Here is a 26,074-nt window from a genome sequence, read left to right as displayed (position 1 = left end):
CTTTCAACATGACTTGTTACATTCCTCCACAGAGAACTTAGTATGTAATATCAACGTCAAGCCAAGAAGTTAACAACAGCCCTTGGGATCAATGATTCTCTGTTCCTATTGTACAACAAATGTTGTGAAGCTGATAGCCATTTGATTTGCAGATGTTATCCAAGTAATTTAATATTCCACATGACTCTCTGGTACCTGCATAACACAAGGAGGAGAAGTATAAACGCTTTGGAATGATTGTTGGCTAAGATCTGTTCAGTGTACTGTTTTGCACCTTGTCCAATATCAGCATTACATATACTCGACATGTAAAGCTTGCAGATGGTTTATAAACCACCAAAAGGAACATTACATATGTCAACATTTACCAACCTGGTGCTCACCACTGCTAAAGAGGAAGGGAGAAGGCTGGCGCAAGAAAGTAATGGTTCCAGCAGGTGGTCAATAAAATTTTTGGATACCTTATTACTGGATCAAAAGTGCTTCAACCAGCTGACAGAAAGGGCTGGATCATTACAAACCAAGATCTGAAGGGGTTACTTTGTCCCAGGAAACTGTTAATTAAGCATCTGTCCTCCCACACCCAGCAAAAAGCCAACATAAACATCATTACATACTCTAGCTAATGTGAAAGAAATACAAAGCGCATTCATGCCTGACCAGCATCAAAATCACACTGCCAAGTCATTCAGTAGTGTGAGAGTGTTTCTGTGATTGTAAACCCTGGCCCAAGAATTCGGTCCCTTGCTGCAAAAATACTCTACAGTTTCCTTGGGTCCTTACAGTGTGCTACAAATTATTCTCTTACAAAGCTAGCGCATGTCACATGCTGATCAAATTAGCAAGTGCCAAGTGACACAGAAAGTGGTGTGCTTTTTTGTTTGCATGCTGCCTGCCCCTTCTCTTGAAAACTGCTTTTTATCTGGGATGTTCACAGTATTTTACAAGAACAAAGCTGACAGAAATTAGTTTATTTTACAAGCACAGAAACAGGCCCTGCTGTTATGACCAGCTTCCTCAAAACCCCATGCAAGCTTCACCCCCAGCACCACTACGGCGAGTCCCCAGCCTTTCTTCCACGGTTTGCCTGCTGATCCATGCAGTACTTCCAGCTCTGCAGCTAAGCAAATCCTATACCCTTTCTCCATTACTACAACTCCGTGACCACCTCCTCCCTTTCATCTCAGGATTTTTTCCACACCTGAGGTTTCCCCATTGTTCTTTCTCCCATTCTTTCCCACCCATCCTTTGTCAGGCATAATCCTCTGCAGGCTTAGGCAATTTTCACTTTCCTTCATCAGCCACCTGCAGAGAACCTGGGTCAAATTGGTCTCCTTCCCTCAGACAAAGTCCCCAGCATACCTATTGTCTGGCTAACATACTGCTATTAGCTAATAACACCTCATTTCATCCAGGCTGAGAGGAATGTACTACAGCACTTGCCTGCTAAGGTGCATGCACATTCACACGCAGCCACCCCAAGAAGCAACACCTGTATTTAAGAGCTGCATAATGCACAGAATTTACACACCTCCTGTGACGTGGCGCTGCCATAAAGAACTGAGATCCCTGAGGCACCTCTGAAAAACTGGGTTGCAAGGATTTGCTTGTGATCACTGGCTCACAGAGAAATCAGGGAGTGCTTCCTCTTTAGGCTAAAACAAATTTGTTACACACACGCAGTTTTTTTAACAGAAATTTGTTTTACCATTCAAAAGGCTCTTAGTGATTTCAGGCTCCTCGCTGGTCAAGTGGAAGCATCTGAGGCACTCTTTACTTGCTGGCAGTTTCTTACACTTGTGCTTTCTGACTTGCTGTTAAGCATTTAGACCCGTAACACACTTGTAAGTAATAGTTACTATTTGCAAACACTAAAGCATTTGGGAGCAAGAAACTGTTTTTCCAAGTACAATTTAACTGCTAGTTTACACAATTCTCTTCCTAATCTTAAAGTTTTTGTTTCCTTGTTTATTGATGGAAAACAGACTTTTTCCAATGGCAATGTTTGTTAGCATCTTAGTGTTTACCCTAAGTGTTTTTTAATAAAATAGCCTTCAAATGACAAGGAAAAGTAATTTTCACAGATCGCTTTAACCATGTTACACATATATTAGCACTTTGGAATAAAGAAAAAAAAGATTTGCCAACTATGTCAAGAAGTGTATCTTGCTGACAGGCATTCCCTAAGAAGACTTTTGTAAAGTGACATATTAGACCAAGTTTCTATGCATACTTCAAACGCTTTAATAGCCTAGTGCTGCAAGTGCTTTCTTTAGATATTAGCACCCTACAGAACATATACTAAGCACTTTCTGAAATCCTGGGATTTCAAATTAGCCAAAAAATGTTCTTGCCTGGTTGTTAAGAGGCAAAGCTAGTTGGGAGAAAGCTACTGCTGGCCTGCTTTAGTGGAAGGTGCATCTGCTACCAGCAACACATACCAATATTGGGGCTTGCGGAGGAGAAATGAGGAAACAAAAAACCTTGCAAGCAACGTACAACAGTAAATTTTTCCTTATAAAGTCAAATAACAGCTTTTTTAAGAAACACACCTAGTAATTAAATGAATTGTACCACAATGGCTACCATAAATTTGTGGATCAAATGCGATACCAGCTGAAGTACTAACGTGACTTTATTTAAATGTAAGGAACAGACAAAACATAATAAAGGGCTCACACCTCTACTCTAAAATAGAGGGAGGCCATTAAAAGTGTACATATCTCCATTCTGAGCAGACAAAAGCATACAGAATGTGCATAATCTTACTGAAAAGATAAACAGCTGGATTTACTTGCTTCCATTAACCAATGACCCACTTGTCAAACATAAGCTGTAGATTTAGAAGAGTGATTACATGAAGCCTCTTACATTAGACAAAAAAGACCCCAGCTATGTAATCAGAGCAAGTCTGAAAATACTTGAGCGCAGACAATAATGTTCTTTTATACAGACACACGGCGAGAACTAGTTCTTCTTGCTAAAACCTACAATATAATGTAAGGGTGTTTCCTATAGTGCTGTTCAGAAGGAGTTTATCCCATGCAGCCCACTCAGGTCATTAGCGGTGAGCCAAATCCGGGCCTCTTGTAAGAGGATGAAGCTCTAATGGAAGCCACTGCCTAAACCTTAATGTGGGGGCACTGCCAGCTTCCTTCTGTGAGGAATGGGTATTCCTAGAGAAGTAAGGCTGGTGCTCCCCGCACTAGACGGTAACCACAACACGTACCTGGCCTATCTAATCACTCAGAGAGGATTTTTAACCAGGGGCAGCAGCTGTGCAGGCTTTGGTGGCAGATCTCCAGCTGAGGCTTTTAGAGCTCAAGCCAGCTGCCATCAACTTTGCCCATGTGTAAGCACCTCCCGCCACACGCCTGTTGCAGGTTCAAATAGGTACAAACATACCAGACTATACAGATGATTACAGCATTTGGGCTTGAGTACGAGCCCTGAATTAACAACAGAGGAAATGCATCAGGGACAAATTACTAGGTCTCAAGACATGGAAAATCTCTAATTTTACCACCTTGCATTGTAACACAACAGTAATGCACACAACAGCAGCCTTTCCACACTCTACCTACGGCTAAACAAGTGTCTAAGAAGGCCGAAGAAGCCATTATTATAAGCAACATTTTTACTGTAAGGACAATTTATACAATTAAGTGCATGTTGCTTCCACCTGACCTCACTTGCATGCTGTGTATGGCCTGCAACTCAGTCTTTACTGTGACTCAGTATATAGGGTGATTTTCTGGAAGCTGCAGATCATGGAGCAACTTAATTATATAAGAATCCTAGCAGTCATGATATGGAGAAATAGTGTGAAATGGGGATGCTTAACATCAGTCAGCTAATGAAAACCAATGTTTCCAGCCCTAGTGATCACAGAGAAATGCTGGAAAATGCCGATACTTGAACTAAGAAAAAAACCCGAATAATAAAACCAGAAAAGCCAGCAAGGACCAAAAAAACCCCCCAAACTCCCCTTCTTTAACAGAAGTGCAATATTTGAATAAGCTCTTTCAAGCCTTTCTTCACTCTTAAGCTCCTAGCAGGCATGATGGGTTTCTGGGAGCCTGTACACCCCCTGGATTTTACTCTGGTGTTGGAGGCCCTGAGCTCTGCAGATCAGCATCCCAGCAGCTGATGTGCAGGTACAGACTTCAGCAGCAGCATCGCAGAGGGGGCCAGGTAAGCTACGCAGCACCTACCACACTATAGGACAGGGACACGTGTCCTTTATAGAAAAGAAGGTACAGATGGGAACACAGCCATGGCACTCTGAGCTCCACACGCCACCCACATCTGCAACAGCATTTTGGTTTCAGCTCAGTTCTTTGACATATTCCTCAGCAACACCTGGGGGTTACCACTGTGTGCAGTCCCCCCCTGTGCCAGCCCAACCTTCTCTTCCCATCGTCCTTTTACAATACTCCATCCACTTCCTTTCTCCATCTCTTATGCCTTTGCCTTTCCTTCCTTAGATGAAATCTAGGGCTATTTACAACTTCACTGTTAGCACCTTCTGGACGTTAAAGTGATTAGCAAGTCATCACACTCCCAGTCAGTATTGCAAACAGACTAGCAAGACACAGACTACTAGATAAAGATGTCCAGCCTGACAACAGACTCAGAATGGCTGCACAGAATCAGGATGCAAATCAGATCTTGCAATCACATTCGCAAGATTGTATTTATAAAATCTAGAAACTCCTTTGGAAAAACTGACAGTTATTTTTATAGCATCTGGATGTACTGCAAACACTTGATATACCTAGGAGGAATTAGTGGGTTTTTTAAGGTTTTTAAAAAAAGAGGGTTGTTTTTTGTTTTTTTTTTGGCTGCTGGAGCAAAACTCAAATCATTACTTGAATCATCCTTTAATAAACGTTCTCCATCTTTTAAATGAAGCACCATTGATAGGCAAGACGCAGAAAGCAAAAGACAACTAGAAACAAAGGTATCATTCTTTGTTTATGTTATTGTATGTTGTCATGGCTTCAACAGTCATGGCATAAAGTAGCACCATTTTGTAACCCCTAAACAGTCATATTGTATATAAAATGAAAAAAAAAAGATTCTGTAACAATTTGAGCACAAAAGGTACTACTAGTGGCATGAAAACAGTGCCTTTTCTTCATTACAGCAGAAAATGAGGTTTCTATTTAACAAAACCCCCAGCCACAAGGCTATGCGTTTTTGTAACTGTGAATGTTTGTCAGTGCTGTTGACAGCTTCTGCGTTGGAACGGATCTTATTATTAACTCTGAACAAAACCACACGTTATCTTTCTGAAAAGCAAAGTTACATTCCTGATTAAACAGCTGCTTTGCTGAGCTCCTGTGGGATAATTTTTGGTATTGGGCACTGAAAAAATAAATATCACCCCAAAGTTCAGAATATTTTCAGACAGCACCATAAAAGGCTATACAAGCTACCCAATTTCTAACTTAAGAAGGGAGTGGGCTGGTGAGCACACAGCCATAAACAAACATTCCACTTTGGTTAACTTTGCTCTCTTAGGTTCAGGATTTCAGTCTCCAGTTTTCTCATGTTAGATCAAAACCAGCTATAGAGCAGCTGTGTCCTATGCAGGACTGACTGCTAAGCAGATGTCCTCCACTACATTTTGGGGGACCTTGTGGTGTTTCCATAGAATGTAAGTGCTTTTGAAGCACTCTGCTCAGCTCAGAGCTTCACCCATTTTCAGACTTCTTCAGTCTTTTGGCAGAGGTATAAAGCAGCCCTTAGGGGAGTCAGGTCTTATTTGGTGGACATTACAGGGACCAGTCTGAGAAAAGAAGCAGTGGGGAACTGAGTGGGAAACAAAGCACACTTACCTGAAGTAGTATTTTATTCTGCACTGGTGCTGGGAGGTAGGGAGAAAGAAGCAAGAGGAAACACTACTTTAATCTGCCTGGTTTAAGTCATTACATGCACCGTTAGCATGAATGACCAGAGAACATTTGTTTCTGTGCAGGGAAGAGAAAAGCTCACACGGAATTTTTCATTCAGATCTCCCCTGAACAATTCATGATTTAGTAGTTCATCATACAAATATATTTTATTCATCATAAAAACGTATTTATACATATTTTAAATATATTTTCTTTCTTTCCTCCATCTCAAAATGACTGAAATACAACAAATAATTCCCGAGCTAACGTTCCAGTAGAAACCAGACTTGCTTTCTAATGTTAGGGTGATTTGTAATTGTTTTAGTGATAACACATCAAACAAGAAATTGTAACTGCCAAAAGCCCCCTTATCTGCATCTTGCACACAAGAGTGCCTCATGTGAGAGCTGTAAAATTCCTTGGATATTCCAACATCCATCCCTCATGTTGTTGTGTGTATAACTTAAATAAAAGAAAAAATACACACATTTGTGAGGCTCAAAGGCACCGAAACCTGACTGGAAGGATTCCCAAGCAAAGACTAGTATATAATAGCATGTTACATGGATTTGGCTTTTGTAATTGTAATAGCTTAGCTAATTCTCTAGCAATATAATGAATCTCTGGTATTAGAATGCTGATAGCTAGATCTTTATTTTGACTTATAATAGGCCATAAGACCTAAGGGATTTGGAAAGGAAAGGCTACAACAGTAAGCAGGAATCCACGGGGAATATGCTGGAATGCTGTATGTTGCTTCACAGAGAAGGTTACTTATTGCAGGAAACCTGCACGTGTCACTTAAGTTTGATGAAAGCAGACTGCATACTACCTGTCTAACAATGTGCATTTGGTGGCTGCGCACTATCTCAATGCTCGTGGTTTTCTTCACATCTCCTGTTGCTTCAAAGTACTAGCGACAATGCCAGTATAGCCACAGGGATGAAGCTTGACTATAAGTAGCAGCACCTACTGCTCTGTGCAAGAGTAAAAAGCGATAGGCAAAACCCAGCGTGGCTCAGCACAGGGCATTGCCCCGCTGCACTTCCATCTGCAGCACCTTCATGGGAGGGCATGGGTCTGCAGGGAGAGGACGTTCCGTGTTCCCAGCGCTTGCTCTCAGATGCTTCCTGTAGTCTAGAGCTATTGCTTCATCCTTGAGGCACACAAGCCTCTTTCAGCTCTAAATTATAGACTGTTCTTCTGAGAATCTCCAGGTCCACTCGAGCCCTTCTAATAATAATAATAAAAAAAGTCTAATTGCTGTGAAAGTAACTTCTCTCAAAACCTGATGAATCTGAACTCTGTCTTCCCATTTAACTCTCCTTCTCCCAGTGTCAGCATCTCCTTACCTGCACTTCCCATAGAACTTACCCTGAAAAATAATTTTTCATGTCTATCATGTATCTAGAGAAATCTTTCTGCAAACATATGGTTTTTTTCAGGGCATTAAATAACTTGAAACAAATCCCTAGTTTGCCTGCAAAACAAGTCTTTAAAATAGCTCAGACAAACCTTTATACTTTTAACTGGAAAGCACAAAGCATCGCTGCAAATCCAGGTGCCTGCTAAAAATTAGTGCTTCATACACTGTAATAGCTTTTCAAGCTTTAGCTGAAATGCGGTCGTATCTTTCAAAATTAAAGTTCTTTCTTGCACAGCCCTGGCATCATTTCAGTGACAGGCATATTTTCAGCACTAACTATGAATAAGGAAACCCCACACTGTATTATTGCAAACCACTAATGCTGCAGTGTGTTCCTTGTCAAGGGAAAAGGCACATACAGTATCCAGCATAGCACGGTGAGCACTGTCAGTAGTGAATCTGTGCAAATAGGAGGTTTATTACCGGGTATCTTATGCTCCATCTTGGCAATAGTGAAGATTTCTTGTTTAATAGCACAGATGTGGCAGCCATGATACAAGGGCAGCAAGTGATGGCAACCGGAGGAAGCGCAGATCTGTTCCAGGCGCATCCCTTCTGAAGGCTTTCTAAACATTGCCACCTCGTGGGGCTCCTATCTCCTGGTATCACTGATCTCACCGCTCACGGCAGATGGCTTCCTGTGCAGATGTCACAGATGCCAAGCTGCGGGCTGGACAGTTTCAGTTAACACCCAGCTCGGGTGGGATGCGGTTTAAAGTCCCATAGGTGGGGATTAAAAAAAGGGGCACCTCACAAATTCTATTTGACATTCATTACTAACCCTGTACAGTGGCATTTTGTGTAGTTTGCTCTTTTTTCACTTAACGTTATGAACACAGCACTAATAATGTGCAGACGAGTTAACATTTAATGAAACAATGCAAGAATACAGTTCCTCAAAGCTCCCAGACAGAAGGGGAGAGGGAAGTTAGATTATTGTCCACCTTTAGTCTTCCTTTTTATTTTTTCTTAATTCCTTTCTGTCAACATTTCCTTCTTACTTCATTCAAAACCACAAATTATTTCCAAAAAGTCTGTGTGATCTAGTTTAGCTTTCATCAGCTCTGTTTAATGAATAATTCCCGATAACCTGAACCCGTTAATTACATGGTCAAAGATGTTGCAAAGGAATATAACTTTTCATTGATACCAAACTTATCTAGTTACTGTCTTACAGCCATCAAACACAAGTTCTTGGGTACTTTTTTAGTCACTAGCACTGTTACAAACACATACAAGCACACAAACATACTTACTTTGAGCATCCAAACACCTTCCCTGGTTGCCGGCTTGAATTCCTTGCAGCAATTTGGTACTGGAAAGAAAACATGAAAACCTTTATTTTAACAAGCAAACAGGAGAAAAGAAAAAAAAAAAAAAAAAAAGGACTCACTGAGTGATCTTTGTCTGTATCAGTTGGGCAGTGATGCAATAGCCGTATGCTAAAAACGGAACAAGAGGAGAACTCCTTCGTTACAATATCCTAATTCAGCTGCATTCACAATGGTTCAGTGTCCAACACATCTGCACAACGATCAGATGTCCCTCTGATAGAGTAGCAAATCTATGAGCTCCCTTATGCAGTGCTACATTCAGAGTTTATTCGTAATTGCCAGGCACATTGCTGTTTCTTCATCTGACCAGGCTTTTTCTTAGCACAGGCAATCAGTTATGACCGTTGCATCATGCACATAGGGCCTTGCCACACTTGCCTGAACAGCTTTTCAGAGGGAAAAACAAAAATCTACCATTGAGAAACACATGAACTGACACCCAGGAAAGCCTGTGTTTTTGCCAACACAACACAAAAATGCTGACAATTCTTTGAAGTGCCTCGCTTGGCAATGAAGTCATGACGTTGACCACTGGTAGCAGCCACATCAAGGCCCATTCCCATCTGTGTTTCTAGATACAGCTGCCATTTGCAGCTAGATTTGTCCTTGCACCCATTCTCTCAAGTGCTACATTACAGGCTACAGAAATATAAGCAGGAGCGACCGTACATGGGTTTCAATTTGTGCCATGAATTACATGCTAGGGTTATATGGCTAAGTTTCTTAATTTGCCTTCTCAGTCAGCAGGAAATATCATTCCTAGCAGGTAAATAATGGTTTACAGTCAGGCCAGGGCTCTGGTTGTTGCTTGTTTTGCATTCCTAGTCAACTAGGTGAGACAGCCCGGCAGGGAGGGGTATTCCAAAGGCATCTATCCCTGCATAACAGCACAAAACTACATCAAATGGGATCTCAGGGGTGCTCAGATTGAATCAGGATTGAAAGATGCAAGAAGCTGCTGCAGGTGACTTGATATTCATCACAAACCTTGTTTCAAGTGGAAAAAAAAAAAAAACAGTTCTCGCTCTAATTCATTATCATCTGGAAAAAGTAAACAGACCTTTAAAGATGGCTTGTCTACAGGACTGGATCCCAGCTCGAGGAGCTGTGACTCATCCTGGCAGAGAACTTGGGAAGGCTGCTAGCAGACTCGAAGGCTGAAGCTACCTTAAAGCCAAACCAGAATGGGAATTAGCTATTAAACATGTTATTGTTTCATTTCTTTGAATCTCTCCAAGCCTCTTAAGCTTTGCTTTTCAATGTACTCTACCCCTCCACCCCCCTCCATTTGTTTAATGTGGAAAGTGATTCCAGCACAGCTGACAAACCTCAGGCATCCTATTGGCAAAGGAACAGCAAATCCATCATGGTATGTTGGCTTTTGCTCAAGTAGACCCTCCTGAACTTAAGCTGGGATCTAACAGCACTATAACAGCTTGTAAGGTTGGGACACTTAAGACAATGGTTAGAAGTAGTAATCTTCCATCAGGTGGTGTTGACCAGAACTTCTGACAGGCAGCAGCAGTGCAGAGACAGAGCAATTCCCTTACACATGTGAGGCTTAATTTGGTCATGGAATTTTTTCCACACTATACTTTCTGAAGAGTGTGATATTTTTGGCATGTTGAAGACAGATAACTAATTGCCTTCAGTATATAGACCTTGGTTTGAGAAGCATTTGAGTAACACCACCACACTGAACTTCATTCATCTAATCTTAAAGAAAAAAAAGAGAAGTCCTCACAGCAGAGACCCCCTAAGGCTTGGAAACCGATGATGATGATACTTGTACAGGTCATACCAAAGAGGTACATCTTGGCAACAGCTCCTGACTTTTTGCCTCCATACAGGTCCTTACCTGAGCTACAGGGAGCAGTGCAATGGCTATGGCCAGGTGAGATAATTGCTGCTGTATGCAGTACCTCTGCCAGGTCCCCACCTGCTCCGTAAGCCATGCCAACACCTCGACCTGTACTTCTGGCTGGAGATGTCAGAGGAGTACCCAGGCAAGGGAGTGGTAGGAAACACCAGATCATTAAGGTGGAATTTAATTTAGGTGGACAAAGGAATGCAGCAGAGGTCCCAGTTAGTGGGTGTGAGGAAGGTAACGATGGGGAGCTGGAGTCTTCTTTGGAAGGGTGGAGGGACAAAGGCGTGCAATGAAAACAAAGGGGGTGGAAAGGACGTCACATTTCCTCCCACTACATGCCAGGCCACGCACAGCTCTCAGCTGCAGACACTGTCATCGTATCACTGCTCTACATAAACCAGCAAGCACAACTCAGTTCCTCAGAGCGCTTCAACACACCCAGGCTGCACTGATTTTAAACAGGTTCCCATCTCCTAAGGAGTCACCTACCAAGACATCTGAAGAAATTGCTTCTTGTACTCTGGTAAACATAGGAAAAAGGTCAAGGGGTAAAAAGCAAGAGGATGAAGATCTAGAGGATCTGGAGAATGGAAAATACTTTTGAACACAGAAAAAAAAATTGTATTTCTTTAACAAGAATTTAAAGAGGAATGTCAGAAAATCCTATATAATGAAACAGACAAGGAAAAAGTATTATGCATGTTTTCAGGACAGAAACTTACGATTTGTTCAATTTTTTTAAAGTTACACAAAGCTGCAAGTTCCCTGTATTGTACTACCTATTTCCCTGATGGAGGATTTGCACTGGGAGAAAAAGACCAATGTTTATTAGAAAGTGTTTCGAGTTAAGCTGTTAACAGAATTGAGCAGATTTTATTAATAGCCGAGGGCTATTCACATAGTGCATCCAGCTCTCCCCCTCCCACAGCCTGCTCCTGCAACCCCTCCTGGCACCCTGCTGCAGCAAGTCGGGAGGCCATGTCCAGCCCGGGGGGTCAGACAGGTGGTCCCTCCTTTTACTGGCTGTACACACAGCTCTGTAGCCTCTGTCAGTCACTTTCCTCAGATGCAGTTCAGTTACACAGCCTGCTGCTGATGGAAGTGTGTGCTAGCGGAGGCCTCAGACAGGTTTGGCAGACTCTTGCTGTTTGGAGTTTGTGGGATCTTGGGATGTCCAGTGGATTCAACAGGACTGCCACTCTCCAGGGCTTACCTGGACCTGGTCTCAGGAGGCTTTCACTCTCAGTGCATACTTTTTTTCCTCTGTGAACTTGTTTTCTGGTGGCTATTGCTACATCCACAAACTTAGTTACCTGTTGAACCCATTCACACAAACAGACACAGAAGGGGCTTCTATGACAATATCCCTTGAAATGCTGTAAAACATTAAATTTATTTTGAATGAATACGATTAGAAAAAAGAAAAAACCTAGACAAAACAAGAATTGGAGAAGAGGGATATTAGAAAGCAAGCTGAAAGCAAAGCAACTAAGTGAAAAAACAGTACAGGTGATCTGCAGAAAACTAGGTACATCATGTAGAGGCATATCATATAGTCATGCTATGAAAAGTAGTACCAATAGTTGTTAGTCTGAAGGACCAAGGAGGACAAGTTAGGAATGTTATTAGGATGATTTAAATCAAATGCTTTCTAGTACATTTGACAATGTATTTTCAAAACTTTGTCTCCAGGAACTGTATTTCCCATGCAGGAACAGAACCCTGCCTTCTGCTACTGTGTCTCAGTGCACTGGGTGCTTTATTCCATACTGCACAGATCTTTTTTCCTTCCTCCTGCCAAGGACTGGGAACGCGATGTTGCACGAAAACAATTTGTAATATAGGCTGACAGTCACCTATTATTGCCTCAAATATCCTCAGTGGTTACAGAAAACTTCAAACCCAACTTATTTTTAGCAACAGAAAGAATTCAAGCAACCCCCTTGTGGCTGCTATCCAGGCATTTACTGAGTGGAGAATAGCTTGACAAATTATAGAAATGGACAAACTCCTAGTGTAAATCAGAAAACAGTGTATATCACTATTTGTATATGCTTTCCTTTTGAAAAGAACTGAGAGATTAATTTTAAAGCTTCCAGTGTCAAAGGGAAGAACTGCTGTTTTTATGAGCTGTGCATGATTCACAAAAACCAAAACAAAAACCCCAATACACTTCACAGTTTGGCAGATTTCTCAACTTACTGTTAACAGCCCAACCCTATGCTGTCTCACTGTTCCTGGGTAAGTCCTCTGCACCTACTCAGGGCTGGGCTCTGCAGCAGTATATGGAAAACATGACGACTCAAAGCAAAGAAGTTAAGTTACAGAGTTTAGTATTATCTCTGACTCCAAAACCATGAGAAACCTAGCCTGACCCAGAGTGTTTCACAAGGAAAGAAGTCCCATAAGGTGCAAGATGCTGCTACCAAGTGTATGACAGAGCTTCCCACCTTTCACTCTTGTCATTTCAAACACGGCTTTGTCCCAGTGCTTCTGCTTCTCTGCCAGTGCTCTGATTTCAAGTCACCTATTCACATGAAAAAGATCCCAAAGACTTCTTATAAAACTCTCCTCCCTCCCTCGCATTTACAAAGCGATCAATCTTTTTCTGGTCATTTACATATAAAGTAAATCCAAGCATGCCCTACTCCATAACTTAGTAGGAAAGAACATCCATCCTTTCTCAGGAAGACTTCTAGCCTACTTGGGAACCCACTAGATTTTTCTCCCTATGGAGCAGTAAACCAACTTCTGTCATTTCTGTTGTCCTCTCCTGTCCCTCCTCAAACTTTTGTAGAAGTTTCCAAGACCCATGTGTCCTGAAGATAACACCACGTTCAAAGCTCCAGCCAACCACAGTGCAACATCTGCATTTTTGCAGCAGCCTACCTGCCCTCCTCCTATTAGCAAATATCTTCCTGCCCAGTAACTTTGAGATGCCGTAATTATCTTCCAGCTTGAAAAGGGTGTAATAGAGCTCAACTCATATGATTTTAGTCAGTTAGTGTGACAGATTTGACAAACGTGGTTTTTTTGGCATAGCAAGCAATGCCAAACCAGTATAGCAAGCAGTAGGTGGCAGACCTAATAGGACAAACATGAGAACGTGTAGTTATCATCCTTTCTATTTAGCAGCAGGCTGCCACATTGTAGCTCCATTTCAATCAAAAAAGTTTCTCTCTGATTCTTTTTGAGAAAACAGTATTTCTTCAATTATTTGAGGCATCATTTCCTTTAAAGTTTAGTTCAGTTATTGATGTCTGCTTTTCAGTTTCTGTCCTGCTAACAAAGTCTGTTCTGCTTGCACTGTTAGTGCCTATGTCTGTGGGCTTTTACATCCCACACAATCACTAGTTTTGTTAGGCACCTGTCTACGGTTTGCATGTTGGACTGCAGTTTATTCTTGATGCACTTCTGTATGTACCAATGCGTTATGTATTTTAATGTGTTTTTCTGGTAGGCATTATACCATCATACAGAATGCACTTTGTTTAAGAACAACTAGAGCTGATCAGGTTTCTGCTTTGTTTCATACACTATAATCATTTAACATATTTCTTTTTAGTACCTCTCTCTATAAACATAAAGATATGCTGCACTGATGCATGTGTTTTATAGCAAGGCAAGAAAAGCCAGAACTGACTAAGGTTTCACATTATGAAGAATTTGGCAATAATATTGCCTTAAGGCATTCCAGCCTTAACTGTTTGCTCCTTATTTATGTCTCTGGACTGCCCCTCAGTTTTGCTGGAGCAACTCTGAATCCAATCCACTCTGAAGCAGAAAGGGATCCAATTTCAAAGTTACCTTTTTTTTCATATTTAAAATAATAAATCTAGGGCAGTTCCCTATTTTAGTACACAGCATGGCCCTGTCAACAGTTGGGTTGGCACAGCTGGGAAGGCAGAATCTCACTGGCTGGTATTGCTGGCCAGGTACAGCGAACAACTCCACTGAGTGGCCTAGAAAATTAAGTTTTAAAAGCAGACATGAACTCCTCAGGCTAGAGACTAGTGGGTACACAGAGCTATGGCAGAACACACATTAGCTTTTCCCTGTTCAATATGGAGTAAGAGACACATGGAAGACAGATACCAGCAACTGCTTTGGTCCAGGTCAATCCACCGCCAGTTTCCAGTACATTTATAATTTCCTGTGCCCAGCTTTAGGCTTCATTTTGCAGCTGATTTTTTTTTTTTTTTAGGTTAATCAGCAACTTATAATTAAAAAAAGTTTCAAGGAAAAAGCATTAAAGTACACATTCAGAGGTCAAAACCCAAAAACCTGCATCTGTGGTCTGACGCGAGACATTTTCTGAAGTCCTTTTAAGAGAGCAAAACCTGGTGTTTAACACTGGGAGTCCAGATGGCATAGTATGTTGAATTACCCAGGTTCATATTCTTTGAAAACAGGCCTGCTGAACAAGCGTGGTAGGAAGTACCCCAAAATAACTTCCATATAAGTGTTACTGACTCTCAGACCTGCTTCACAGATATAAAATCTACCAGCTTAAGGACCAGGAAAATATTCAGAAGAATGAATTGGTTTAAGAGCCTTAAAAGACACATTTAAACTCAAGAAGTAATTTACATTTAAATAGCACCCTTCAGTGTAACCCTTACATTTCTAGATATGCTGGAGAAAAAAAAAACACAGGTAGCTCAGGGTGCCTGAAATTAGATGGGCTGAATCCCCCTCTATTTTGGGATTGTTTTTCAGATCTCTCTTTGCAGAGAGTGAACAAAATTAAACATGTCAGACACTATTCAGCAAAAATCACTTCGGTGGCGGCCACATGAAGGTGGATAAATGCTCCTACCAACCCTCTCTTCTAACACGCTGCTCTGCTATGCACCTGCAGATGCACGACACACACCTGCAAGTTGTCTGGCTTACTGACCGGTGGTCTTTGCTAAGTTACAGAATTAGTAGCTTTCTTTGAAAAATAAACATAATCTCTAGAACAGTGTAACATTTACTACCCATGGCTATTTCAGACCAAGAAAGAGGCAAGGACAGGCCTGAAAAGCAAGTATGCAAATTCTTGTCCCAGGGAAGGTATGACCTTGTTGGGTGCCAGCTAGCTGGACACCAACTTCGGAGGAAAAAAAAAAAAAAAAAAAAAAAAAAAAAAGACCTGGGGGTCTGGGTGGACAACAAGTTGAAAAAGACTCAGCAACATGCCTGTGCAGTAAGGAAGGACAATCCTACATGGCATTCTGTTTACAAATCCAGGGCAGTAGTTATTCCCCTGTATTCAGGGCTTGAAAAAGTGAATTACCTGTGTACTGGGGAGCTGCAAACCAGTGACAGACATACTGGAGCCCAGTCTACTATACCAAGATATTTAAGGAGCTGGAGCACATGTTGCAGGAGAGGCTGAGAGAGCTGGGTTTGTCCAGCCTGAAGAAGGGAAGATTTAGGGGTGTAGGGGGATGCATCACTGCAGCCCACACCTACCTAAGGGGAGGGCGTAGAGAAGATAGAGCCAGGATCTTCTCAAAGGCACACATTGACACTGCAAGAGGCAAGTTTCAACAGGGCAAATCCCGATTACATGTTAGGAAAAGCATTTTTATCACGAGGGTAGTTGAACATTGGGTCTGGTAAGGCTGGGAAGTCTGAATGTCTCTGATGTAGTCAGAACCCAGCAAGTTCCTGAGCAGCCTGATCCGTTTGGGATGGCTTTGAAGAGGGGTTGGACAAGATGAGCTCTTTCAACCTGTATCATCCAATGATTCTGTGTAAAAACATCATAACTGCAGGCTGCTTGTTGTGTGCTTTCCTTACCCAGGCAAGGGAGCCCTCGTTAGGGTATTGGACTGTCATTTCAGCTCTTTCAACAGTTCTGGCATGTCTTTCTCTGCCTCAAGTTCCTGAACTGGAAAATGAGACTAACTCAAGGATGTAAAGACCGATTCCAGTATCTGTGGCAACAGTAAGAACAGCTAGTCTTGTATCTTGATTTTTGTTTAAATACTTACAAATCCCAAAATATAATACAAATATATTTATAATATGTAATATCCAATATATAAATTAAAAAACCACCAAGTTTTGCTCTTTACAGCACTGGTGAAGCAGATAAAGTGTTCTTGGACTAGTCTGTTGCGTGAGTGGAATGGATTACTTGCAGTTAATTACAGATGTACAAACCTATGAAGGCTGTAGGGCTATAGTTTGTGGAGATGTCCTGTGAACCTCTGTTTAGATAAGGTGCTCACGTGACACCTGAAGATACATTGAAGGGTGTAGCATCACCTCATTAGTACTGCACAGATCACCACACGTGTCTGAGTCATAAACCAAAACCCAAGTGTTTTCCTCTCTCATTTTCACCTGATCAGTCCCAACCATCCAGTTTTCCTAGATGGCACCTAGGAGTCACTTTTTCCATAGATCCACAGTGTGACAACGATCCCTGGGTGCCAATCTCCGCTCAAAGGACTGCATTAATCTTTTACATTACTTAATCACTGGAGAAAAGTGGTAAGGTGGTCTCAATGACATAAGCACAGCCAGGTGGTCATGAAACTCTCTGGAAGGGCATGTTTTAAACCTTTTCCAAGATGCTGAGGGGCAGATCCCCTTTAGTATCTCATGTTTTGCATCAGTCCTTCAGCCATACTCATCTACAAAGTGGAGGAATGGCACACCATCACTTGGCACTCTTCTCCACGTATTTTGACTGAAAACAGTCAAAGTCAGCGATTGCCGTGTTTGGCACAGGTAACAGGATCTGGGTATGCTGATAGGATTAGATCACATGAGAGGTAGGCAGAGAAATGTTATTTGGCATTTATTCACGTTTCCAAAGAGCAAGTGCTGATTTGCTTACCCTATCCAGACTGCAGTAGCTCTGCCTGATCATCAAGAGAAGCAAAACTTCACTGATAAATATAATAGTTACCTATAGTCTCAGTAAGGATCAGACTTGTAAAAGGTCTATCAGAAACAGGGGGCAGCCTTGCACCCTCTCTGCAAAACAGGAAAGCCAAAATGCACCAAAACTTGAGGACACCTGCATTGTGGTAATGACTCCACACAAGTAATTAGAGCAAAAATTGTAAAACGTGTATGTGATAAAGGGAGCACAGAGTCAACTGACCTTGAGTGTTTATAAAGCTGGAAACTGGAAATGGGTCACTACATTAAGGGAAACAAAAGCTGTCATTGGGGGGGTTCGTCAGAGCGGGACTGCATTTGAAAGCTTCATAAATACCTTTTACTCCTTCAGTTACTATAGCACTTGCTGATCACAGCTTGTGAAGTTCAAGTTGAATATTCCAGTCTGTGAGGTAGCAGTGGCAGCTTGTATGTCATTTAGATACTTCGTGACACTACACAATTGAAGCAAGTCATACAGGAGGGGCTTCAAAGGGTTGGCTGCCAAACTTCAACCCCTCAAGTTAACACGGCTTTGTTCCGATAGGATAGTTGGTATTTGAAGTCTACCAAATCAAAAGTTTCTGGGCTGTCGTGTTGAGCTGCAGTATTTCCTCCAAGTCACTGCAAGGCAAAGCTCACAGGAATTACTGTTCCTTTATGTTGTTCTATAGACAAAGGCCACCAAACACAGTGGACCAGTCCACTACCTTGAAGGTACATCCATCATTTCTGCTCATTAGAAAAAATTAATTGGGAAGTTTCCAAGTTACTCTACAGTATCAGATCAAATTTAAACTTCCACAACATTCTGCTCTGGAAAGTTTTTCTGCCAGCACACTGCCTGTTAAGTACTCATTTGGAAGAGCACTAAACCTATTTCAGTAGCATACATAATTTAAGAGTAGATAGTTGTCTCATTGCCTTTCCTGGACACTTATGTTTTCTGTTTGCTGTCCAAACTAAGCAAGAAAAGTCACCACATAACTGAGAAGTTATGGAAAAATGGATACTTTGGATTGATTTGACATTTACACCACTTCCCTTATAGACTGAACTTCTACACTGCTCAATTTTTCACATCTAGAAGACAAAGCCTTTTACCTTACACTGGGAAACAAAACTGGCTGTTTTGGTGTTTAGCTGCGGGGGTTTTTCATAAACCTGCCAGTACAGCAAATACTGTGCAGAAGAACAAGTCTTTTTCTTCTCAGGTACATGCAATCTGCCCTAGAGAACCCAGACCCCGTTAATGTTGTCAGATAAACTTTCTTCAAACGGTGGCACTTTCTGTAGTAGCAGCCTCCTAGTAGCTGTTTTAATTTGGAGAGACCAAAGTGTCGTTCAGTGGAGCCTGCAAGAGTGCTTGCATATCTCCTGTCTTTGCATCCAGGGCTCCCAAGATGGCAACTGTCAGATATTTTCATGCACAACCACTTTAGTAAACAGTGCTAGGTATAAAATACATGTGCAAAAGGTGAACATGCATTTTGGGGCTCTAAATAAAACTTCTGCAAATGAAATCCTTCTTTCCCAGGCATGCACTCATTTAACAAAGCCCTTCTCAGCAAGGTCAGTCAGCTATTGGAAGTCCCTGTAACAAGGTATTACTGAACTGAACATGTCCACGGTGAATCAAGGTAGTAACTCGTGGAACAAGTGAGCAGATAGTGCCTGCAGCTGAAGCATCCATCCAGCATCAGCTGAAAGCAGGTCTCTCTCTCACAAAACAATAAGCAGTTTATGTATATTCGTGGTGTAAGTCCAGTTTTTCTCCCTTTTTGGTAATCAGCTTGCTTGTTAACTCACGTAGCAAAAATGCAAGATTCAACCTACGCTTTCCCATAAGATTGATTTCCCTGCAGGGCCTGTTTCAGACTGCTGCACTCTACTGCAACTCTTACGCCCTTCCATTCCTGGTCAAAACACACCACACCTTCTACATGAGTCAACAGAGCAGGGCTCGGAGGCAGCTGAGAGGAGAGCCCTGCTACACTTCTGCAAACACAGTCCTTCACTTCAGCATTGGGTAGGATGCTCAGAGAAAGGCAGTCTTGGTCAAAACTATTATCAGGAGACTGCAAGAGGCTGCATTCAAGGTTGGATTAACCAGATCAGGCAAGGTCACGTCTGGTGAAATATTGCCAGGGACAAAATTTAATTCACCCAGATATTTAGTTAGCATACACAAGACAGCTGGAAATCTTTGCAGCGCTCTCAGATGACACTGTTTGGCACCTTATCAGACTAAATGCCTTTTGAGAGCACAAGCACCTCATTTTACTTCAGCTTTATTCTGTTCTCTCTCAGTGTAATGTGTAGGTTTTGAGAAACTGTTGTATCCCAGAGAAGACTGTCAGGGTTCAGCTTTCCTACTCCTTTCTGATGACAAATCAATGTTGAAGTTTAATTTCCAGAATATGAAAGTGATTGAGATAATACATTTTTATATACAAGATGTGTAAAGAGTAATACAATTGAAGCTGTTTCAACCTTAATGAAGTGACACAACATTACACTGGGAAGTGTGCCATTTTTAATCCCAGAAATGCTCCTGCTTTCCTCAGTCAGTAGAGATACTTACAACCTTTTCTTGTTTGAGGTGCTGTGCTCTTTCTCCTGCTATTCCATGCAGGAAAACAGGATGTGCAGGACAGCGTAACAGTCTTCTGACAGCAAGAACTACATTTCATGAACTCAAGTTGCTGCTTCTTTTACAGTCAACTTCTTAATTTGAAATAAAATCACAAGTTTTGGCAGTCCACATCCCGGAGAAGCTAGGCCTGTCTCTGCTTGATACCAATGGAAATGCACCCAGTAGCATGGCAAGAGAACCCAGCTCACAGAGTTTTTGTGTTTATACTCACACAGAGCGATTTGACTGCTGTGGAGCATAGCTCTAGGTGCACATCATGGTGAGAGCTGAGAGCAAAACCTCTCCAAAGTCAACATGATGCATAAGTGGACAACAGGAGATGCCTGAGCAAAGTATTGGGCTCATGCCAGGGACTCAAACCAAGAGGCAAGCCCGGCAAGATGTAAAAATAAACTCTCCTGGGGAGAACGCAGAATTTCTCCAACTTCAGAAGCCAAAAAATTAGAGAACTAGGAAAGAGAGGAGGGCAGGACCCTACTGCACAGGATACCTTGGGCATAGAAGGCATGTTTATTAAAGAGCTTTAATCTCACCCACCAGATTTCTCTCCTGTTGGTAAGTGCTTTTTCTTCTAACATGTATTTTTTTTTGTTCTAGTGGAATCAGCTTTGTGGGCTGGAAGCCTCTAACAGCCCTCATGCACATATAATAGAAAAGAGTGGGTGCTTCCCCTATAAGGCTCATGCCAGGTCCAGGTGCTGCTGCAGCACTCTGCACGCACAAAGGCTGATGCCCAGCTCCCATTGAATACTTCCGAGCAGGCTTGCCAGCACCTTCCAGGACCAACCTGTACACTTAGGGCTATGAGAAAGGCAGAGATACCATTCATTTTCACCTCAGATGTTGCCCCGAGCAAACCTTTCCCTGCAATTTCGAGTCTTGGAAGTGCATTATCAAATGTAAACAAGTCATCAAGAAAAAAAAAAATCCCCAAACCATACATAAACACCGTACTGCATGGCAGGACACATGCAGGAAATAGCTCAGAGGCCTTAAACTCTGTACCACCGATGTTAGTGGATTTAGATGAATGCATTTAGGCTACTGCATAATGTACACATTTTATTTATGTCTTATTGTGTATCAATGAATTCAATAAGACCTGGGTTAAGATCTTCATGGTCTATGAGTGGAAGGCAGTGTTTCGAGTTTCTTGCACTAGTGCACAGTGAATGCTGTAACAAAGCCACATCAAGTCTTCTGTGCCACATTGTTTTAATGGCCAGAACTGTACCAGCAGCTATGTGTTCCTTTCAAAGGAAGACGAGATATCACTGCCATCGGTCAGACAAATGTTTCTTGTTAGTCTGTTCCACAGCTACATAATAAGTTCCCTGTCATTTGAAAAGCCCTTCATAAGATTTCTCTCTCTGGTTTTCTAACATGATCACATGTTGCCTGTAGTCCCTGCATCCCAGTGAAGGATTATTGCTGCAGCAGAGACAACACATCATCCTGAAGCCATAGGCAGGATGCTAATCACATCCTTTACCTGATGTGGCCTTCAAGCAACTTATAAACAGACCTCAAAAAACATTGTCTCAGGCCAAATGACATCTGACTGGTAGTTCTATTTCTCAGTTTGTTTTTTATATCTCAGTTATCTAAGGAATTTTCATTGTGTACCACATCCTTTGCGATTCTCCTTCCAGTTTGCACAAAGGAGCTGAACTTCAGGCTTCTTCCTTGCAATGGAAATTATTGCCCACATGCATGATTGCCAGGTGGACAAACACTGGAAAAACTCAAACCTACAAGCCTTATTGTTTAAACTTAGCAACTTGGTTGGACTTGAACTAAAACAGGGCAACAAAAGCCAGCTGACTCTTTCCTCTGACAGCACTGCATTAAGAAAAAAATATTCCTTAAGGAAATCCAGTCACATTAAAGAAAATGCATTAATTTTAGGATCTGTAAAACCCTTCTGATTTCAGGATTCCACAATCTAAATAAATGATAGCTGAACAGGAAAATCCACAGCGGTGTGCTGATTCATAAAGCAGTAAGGCACCCAGCTAAGTAGGGTCAGCTTGGGTCTTCTCAGTAATACAGATAAAACTGACTTTGGCTGACCCAGGAATATAGAGAAAAATGCATTTCTGTCTTCATCCAGGAGTCAGAAAGCTCACTTTTCTTGGTGGTAGTGGAAGAGATGATGGGAAACAAGCAGAGATACCGAAGATGCAGGGCCAGCAAGGTTTAGTGGCTGAGATGAGACTCAGAAGCTGCCCTTGTGATAGGGCCTCTCTCTCCTTCTACTCTGCCTTCCCCATCCTCCTGGAAACCCACCTCTTCCCCTTGGACCCTCTCAGGCCACCCACACCAGCCCCTTCTCAGCAATCACCCCTGCACCCACCCCTGCTGAATCTGCAAGCTACCCCACACCCCTCCCCCAGCTCAGCTCTGAACACGCTCATGTTACCATGCATGGATTCAGGTGGGAGAATCCAGAGCAAGACTTAATTTTAGCATCCACCCAAATACACTGAAGTTTTGTGCTTGAATCTTCTGATAGCAAAAATATTGAAATGTGAAGGGACTAACAGAACACCCTGTCAGAGCAATCCAGCTATCAGCGTCAGTCTTCATACACCACCTCAAGGAATCGGTTACTAAGAGATTGCTGTTAGCCATCTGTCTCTCAATTACTCAGCTCTCCACCAAGAAGTCATCTTTGAGGACTTTCTGCATTTAGTACATACATAGCTCCAAAAAATCAAATCAGGAGAGGAAGATGGCACTCTCAGGCTTGTAGTTTGGCTACTCATAATTAGCCTTTTGAAGATTTATCTAGACTTATGAAATATAGTAAGTAATAAGTCATAGGACAGTTAGTGTCCCTTGACTCGTTAGCGCTGAATAGCAGGTTAGTGTCAGAATTACACTGGATAAGTGTTTTATTCCATACATATTGCTTTTCAAGTCCCAGAATGACAGAAGACACTTTAATCCCTGCTTAGAGAAGTGACCAACTTTACAAACACGTTAAGCTATGCAGCAGTGTTAAAAAGTAGCTCACTCTACGTTACCCACTTGAAAAAACTCAAGCTTCCTCATTGATTCAGAAAACCTACCCAAAAGCGTCTAGGAGCAGAGACATCTACGATTCTCTGCTACTATTAATGTTTTTTTTTCCCTCTTCTTTCATCTCTCCCATTTACTGTACTGACACAACAAAACATTAACAGCAAATATTTTAACAGTTTTGTCTACATCAGGCACTTTTAAAAATACCTACGAACAATTTAACTGCAGCATGTCTGCCTCCCGGAAGAATGTCAATGGATAAAACAAGGGGACTCCCTTGCAGGAGATGACTATGCTGTCAAACAAGGCTCCTCTCACCACAATCCAGCACAGCCACAATTTGTTACATATCAGTAAAAACACATGGTAAAAAGCAGAAATAACTACACTGCTGAAGTGAAGCATTCTACAAGTTTAATACTGACAGCAAAAGCTCCACAGAAAAACCACAGCATTATCAAGGTGGAAAACGCATCTATTCAAATGCAAGATGTGTTTATTTTCTCATGTCCACTAATCACACAAAGTCAAAATGCTCTGACATCCTCTCCAACTTATGTCATACCATTTTGCCCAAGAGGCCATCAGTCAGCTTTTTGCTGGCTACATTATTTCACAGTTTTGCTTACAGCTTGAAAAAGAGAACCCATCAACACCACCAGTTTTGTGGAAGCCATTACTTTGGTTATTTTTGTAGCACGTGGTATTTATAATTGTATAGTACATGGAGAACAACCAGTAGACTAGTGACCCTCAAACACTTCCCATGTTTTGGGCACAATGAAAAACAAGAATATCATTGACTTCTACTCCTTCTAAACCGAAGGCTCACAAGAGAAAGCTTATTACTCTGATCTAGTTTTGTACAGATAAAATAATTGGAGGAAAAGGTTAACTTTTAAGACACTTGTCTCTAGTTGCTTATTCAGTTTCTGAAGGATACCAGACTATCTTCCTCTTTCCCAAAGGCCTGAAAGGAGGTCCTAAAAAGTATTTTGAAGATACTTTCATGCCCCTCTCTCCAATTCCTTACAATCCTGCTTTACCATCACACCAGCAATAAGCCCAGAGCTACATAAGCAGCCTAATGAGATAGGTATTTTTTTATGCTGACCAGCATTCTTGACACATCCATGCTACACACCTACATTGTTGTGATCACTTCTGATACAATGCATTTTACTTGATGATTATGAAAAATTTCACCCAGTCACCTTGCAAACTGATACAGACCTGTCTACAGAATTATCGTACCAACACAAACACCTGTGCTGAAGAGCAAACAAACTTTCATAGCACCTAATCCTGTTGAGGGACACCCACAGTAACTCACGAGACTTATGCTGAGCTTAATAACTTACAAGCAATCACATGCACGTATACATAAGGAAACTATGATACAGTACAAACCAAAAATCACGGCAGGATTCCTGGGTGTATCAAAAAGTCATGATTAAGTCACAGCAATTGTGCAATAAAGCATAGCATATCTTTTATTTGTATGCTTGAGAAATTAATATTGCTGTGACTTACAAACAGCAGCACAATTGCAACAGCCACATTAACCTTAGTGGTGTAGAGAGGTGGTGCAAATTAGCCCTCAAAGTCATCAGTCTTGAAAGCCTGACCACCCTATGACAAATAGCAACCTCTCCAAACTCTAATAAGTTTGGGGATGTTTTTATAAGGTTGTTTTTACTCCATTTGAGTGCGTGCTACAGCAATACAAAACAATAGAGAACATAACTCCAATTATAAACAGCAGAGATAATACAGACCTTTGAAATTACAGTAACACTCAGCTCTTTGCCACAGAAATATTATGTGAGAAAATGAACTAAAACGGTAAAGCAGATTCCATGACTTACCTTACCTTGCTGTTTCAAAGGTTCATGTAAAAGAGCTTCCCCACTATGGGAACCTTTGTGAGGCCTTGACATAATAGGTTGGTTTTTGTTTACCTTGTTGGGTTTTTTTTTTTAAGATAAAACCCTGTTAAATAAAACTGACAGTTGTCATAGACCAGTAGAAAAGAGCTTCCCCTAGAAAACTGCCTTTTATAAACCTCACATGGGTGTGGCTAAATGACTTGCTCCACCCTTCATCCCATTTAGAAGCCCAGAGAGCCAATGAAAAACTTCTCTGGAGCAAGATAATTATTTTGTCAACTTGTCATGTGCTCTGTGTGAAAAAAAAAAGTAGATAACTAGTTGATAGTTTCACAAGCTAATGGGAAAAATGTAGATTAAAAAAATTAAAGTTGCTTCTAATATTTACAGCTCCTGCAACATGATCCACAAATATTTAGTGGGTGCTCCTGCTTGGTTGGTTGCTTGTTAAAAGCAATACTGTAACAACCTGAAGGAGGCTTAACAGCTTTGAGTGTTTATTTGTATGAGATGCACTATATTGAAAGCCAACACATCTATAGCCTTGCAGCGGTTGCCACTTGCATCACCTCTTGATGAGCCTCTGCCACCAGTGAAGGCTCCTGTTTTCATCACTTACATAATGAAGATGATGCAAGATCAAAGCCGTTTGTATGCCTCGTTAAATCATACACTTGCCCTCACTGTAGAGGGACCACCATCAATAAAACTAAAATCTATTCTTTTGTTCTCTAACTGCTCTACATCTTAAAAAAAAAAAAAAAAAAAAAGTCAACTTTCTTTTTTCTTGAGGCCTAATTCGAGAGGATGGGAAGATAGACTAGGACGTTGCCACTAAGGCATAATTGCCTTCAGAGTTATATAGAACCATGGAATCATTTAGGTTGAAAAGAGCTTTGAAATCATCAAGTCCAACCATTAACCTAACACTGCTAAGACCATCACTAAACCATGTCGCTAAGCACTGCATCTATGCATTTTTTAAACACCTCCAAGGATGGTGACTTCACAGGGCAGCTTGTTCCAATGCCTGACCACCCTTTCAGCAAAGACATTTTTCCTAACATCCAATCCAAACCTCCCCTGC

At 41.6% G+C, this 26,074-nt stretch overlaps 1 protein-coding gene across 2 annotated transcripts in view; it reads right to left on the bottom strand.

The window, feature by feature from the left end:
* The window catches only part of MAPRE2 (microtubule associated protein RP/EB family member 2), an 89,052-nt gene extending 63,937 nt beyond the window's left edge, over positions 1-25,115 (bottom strand). Inside the window, exons 1-2 of one of the 2 annotated variants that reach the window (XM_040586172.1) lie at positions 24,967-25,115; positions 8,583-8,641 (exon numbers count right to left, since the gene is read on the bottom strand). In XM_040586172.1, coding sequence (XP_040442106.1) covers positions 8,583-8,641; positions 24,967-25,038 — 131 coding nt within the window. In that variant the 5' untranslated portion in view covers positions 25,039-25,115. Of the gene's footprint in view, positions 1-8,582; positions 8,642-9,720; positions 9,740-24,966 lie in introns of those variants that run through there. The other variant, XM_040586174.1, reaches the window with a different exon arrangement.
* Between the last annotated feature and the right edge of the window lie 959 nt (positions 25,116-26,074).

This window comes from Falco naumanni, chromosome 3, assembly GCF_017639655.2.
Source record: "Falco naumanni isolate bFalNau1 chromosome 3, bFalNau1.pat, whole genome shotgun sequence".
Classification (NCBI taxonomy): Eukaryota; Metazoa; Chordata; class Aves; order Falconiformes; family Falconidae; genus Falco; species Falco naumanni.
This window is presented reverse-complemented; position numbering and strand designations above follow the sequence as displayed.